Raw genomic sequence first — 2500 nt, 5'->3', positions numbered from 1 at the left:
AATTGTCAAGCAAAGTTATCTCAACTCTAATAAATACTTGTATAAAATGAATGAAAAGAAAAAAAAAAAAAGAAATACAAAAAGAAATGGTAATGGAAGCATTTGTCCTATATGTACAAATCCAAATCGGGCGGATCTTTACCCGGAGTAGAGCATAAACCTAAAAAGATGAAACAGACCCATTCAGGAACAAGAAAATACCATCGCGGTTTGGATTCAATCTCGATGAAAGAATACATCAATGAGAAGTTAATTCGATAAGTTTAATGACCCTTTCTTATAACTTAGAATTTTCTAATGGAAAATCGAAAATATAAAAAAGCAGTCAAAACTCGTCTTTATTGAAAAATCGAAGAAAAGCCCTTTCATTAGAAGTAAGAAAGAACCTTTCTAGAAAAAAAGAAAGAGGACTGGAATCTATACATTGATTCACAATTTTTTGGAACCGTATGCATCAAAAGGCGCATGTACGGTTCCTAAGGGATACAATTTTACCCTAATCAACCGACTTTATCGAGAAAGATTACTTTTTTTAGGCCAAGGGATTAATAGCGAGATTTCGAATCAACTTATTGGTCTTATGGTATATCTCAGTATCGAGGATGAGACCAAAGAACTGTATTTGTTTATAAACTCTCCTGGGGGCTGGGTAATACCTGGGATCGCTATTTATGATACTATGCAATTTGTGCGACCAGATGTCCATACAGTATGCATGGGATTAGCCGCTTCAATGGGATCTTTTATCCTGGTCGGAGGAGAAATTACCAAACGTCTAGCATTCCCTCACGCTTGGCGCCAATGAGGTTTTTATTTGAGAGAAAAAAGAAGACTATGCCTTCGCCATATGAATACTAAGTAATAATAGCATGGCACTTCGAATTCGATATGAGAAATTTTTGTATTGTTTTTTTTTTCAAAACATTAGATTCTGTATCGAGAGAGTAGTATGAGATAAGGGGTATTTCCGATTTGCTCTTATCTATCGGGAGTTCAGTTCAGCGTCACAAACTTTTTTGTTTTCATGCCGGAGAGTTCTTAACAATATTTATGTTATGAAAGAGTACGAAAAAAAAAAAAAAAAGATTTTTTCCTTATTTGATCGGATTAAAAAGAAACTTTGGGATTGCTGAATCACAGACAAAAAAATAAAAAATAAACATATAAAGCAACGGAGCCATCATAGTATTTTTTAACTCCTCCGAAAGGAAGGATGGCAATTTGATCATTTACCCATCTGAGTCTAATAGATTCTATTTTTCTCTTTCTTCAATAGAAAGGAAAAGGGGGGTCAATTTTCTTGTAGAGCCGTATGCACAAAAGATGCCTGTACGGTTGTTCAATTCTATCTTTTTTCTATTCTTTATCTTTCCTCTCTCTTTGCTTTATCATGCGAGATAGGGGAAGCTTTTATTTTGTTATATCATCAGGGTAATGATGCATCAACCTGCTAGTGGTTATTATGAGGCGCAAACAGGCGAATTTGTCCTGGAAGCGGAAGAACTGCTGAAACTGCGTGAAACCCTCACAAGGGTTTATGTACAAAGAACGGGCAAACCCTTATGGGTTGTATCCGAAGATATGGAAAGAGATGTTTTTATGTCAGCAACAGAAGCCCAAGCTTATGGAATTGTTGATCTTGTAGCGGTTGAATGAAAATAACATGGATTTCGCGCAAATCTGTGATTTGAGATTTTATCTTCGAATTGAATATTCTATTAAATAGAAGTAATTCATCATCATTCGGTTAGGATCAATCTAAACCAATCCATCATATTTATACGATTCAACATGCCAACTATTAAACAACTTATTAGAAATACAAGACAGCCAATCAGAAATGTCACGAAATCCCCCGCTCTTCGGGGTGCCCTCAGCGTCGAGGAACATGTACTAGGGTGTATGTGCGACTCGTTTAGATCATGAGCTGGCACAAAAGCAAGAAAACGACTTTTACAGTATCAATGATCAGTACCGGTGAGTGGGATAGGATGGAAAAAGGAACTCCATTCATTATTAAAAAAAAAACTCTATCATATCCCTCTATTGTGTATGAAGTTTATGGTTTCCGTTGGTGTAAATCCAATCACCTGAATTTAAGATGATAAGAAATTCTCCATTGGTAACAAATGGTTATCCATTAAGCGGAGGAAATCTTATTTAAAAAGCATAAAACATAAAGATTAGGTAGGTTCCCAATCTGGCAAGAACGGACTAAGAGGGTCAGCTACCCAGCAAACTTTCATAATTAAATACCGTTACTGTATAGGTAGATCTGATTGTGAAAGACCTATTACTGGATAATTCATGGGTAGAGCCAAAGCGTGTGAACTATACAAGTTCCCAATAACATTAATTAGTTGATTAAATATTAAATTAAAGTATAAAGTAAAGGCTCCGGTGTATAGAGAAGACCTCACCGTTTAAGAAGTAACCATAGAAACGAAGGAACCCACTATTTCTTTTTTGATTTCTTTTATTTACTAGATTTTTGATACCT

At 35.4% G+C, this 2500-nt stretch overlaps 1 protein-coding gene across 1 annotated transcript in view; it reads left to right on the top strand.

The window, feature by feature from the left end:
* Positions 1–2500, top strand: part of LOC132033985 (ATP-dependent Clp protease proteolytic subunit) — a 3335-nt gene that overhangs the window by 442 nt on the left and 393 nt on the right. The window contains exons 2-3 of the mRNA XM_059424183.1: positions 502–796; positions 1426–2500. The exon at positions 1426–2500 is cut by the window's right edge and continues 393 nt beyond it. Coding sequence (XP_059280166.1) covers positions 502–796; positions 1426–1656 — 526 coding nt within the window. The 3' untranslated portion in view covers positions 1657–2500. The remainder of the gene's footprint in view (positions 1–501; positions 797–1425) is intronic.

This window comes from Lycium ferocissimum, chromosome 2 (assembly GCF_029784015.1).
Source record: "Lycium ferocissimum isolate CSIRO_LF1 chromosome 2, AGI_CSIRO_Lferr_CH_V1, whole genome shotgun sequence".
In the NCBI taxonomy this organism is placed as follows: domain Eukaryota; kingdom Viridiplantae; phylum Streptophyta; class Magnoliopsida; order Solanales; family Solanaceae; genus Lycium; species Lycium ferocissimum.
This window is presented reverse-complemented; position numbering and strand designations above follow the sequence as displayed.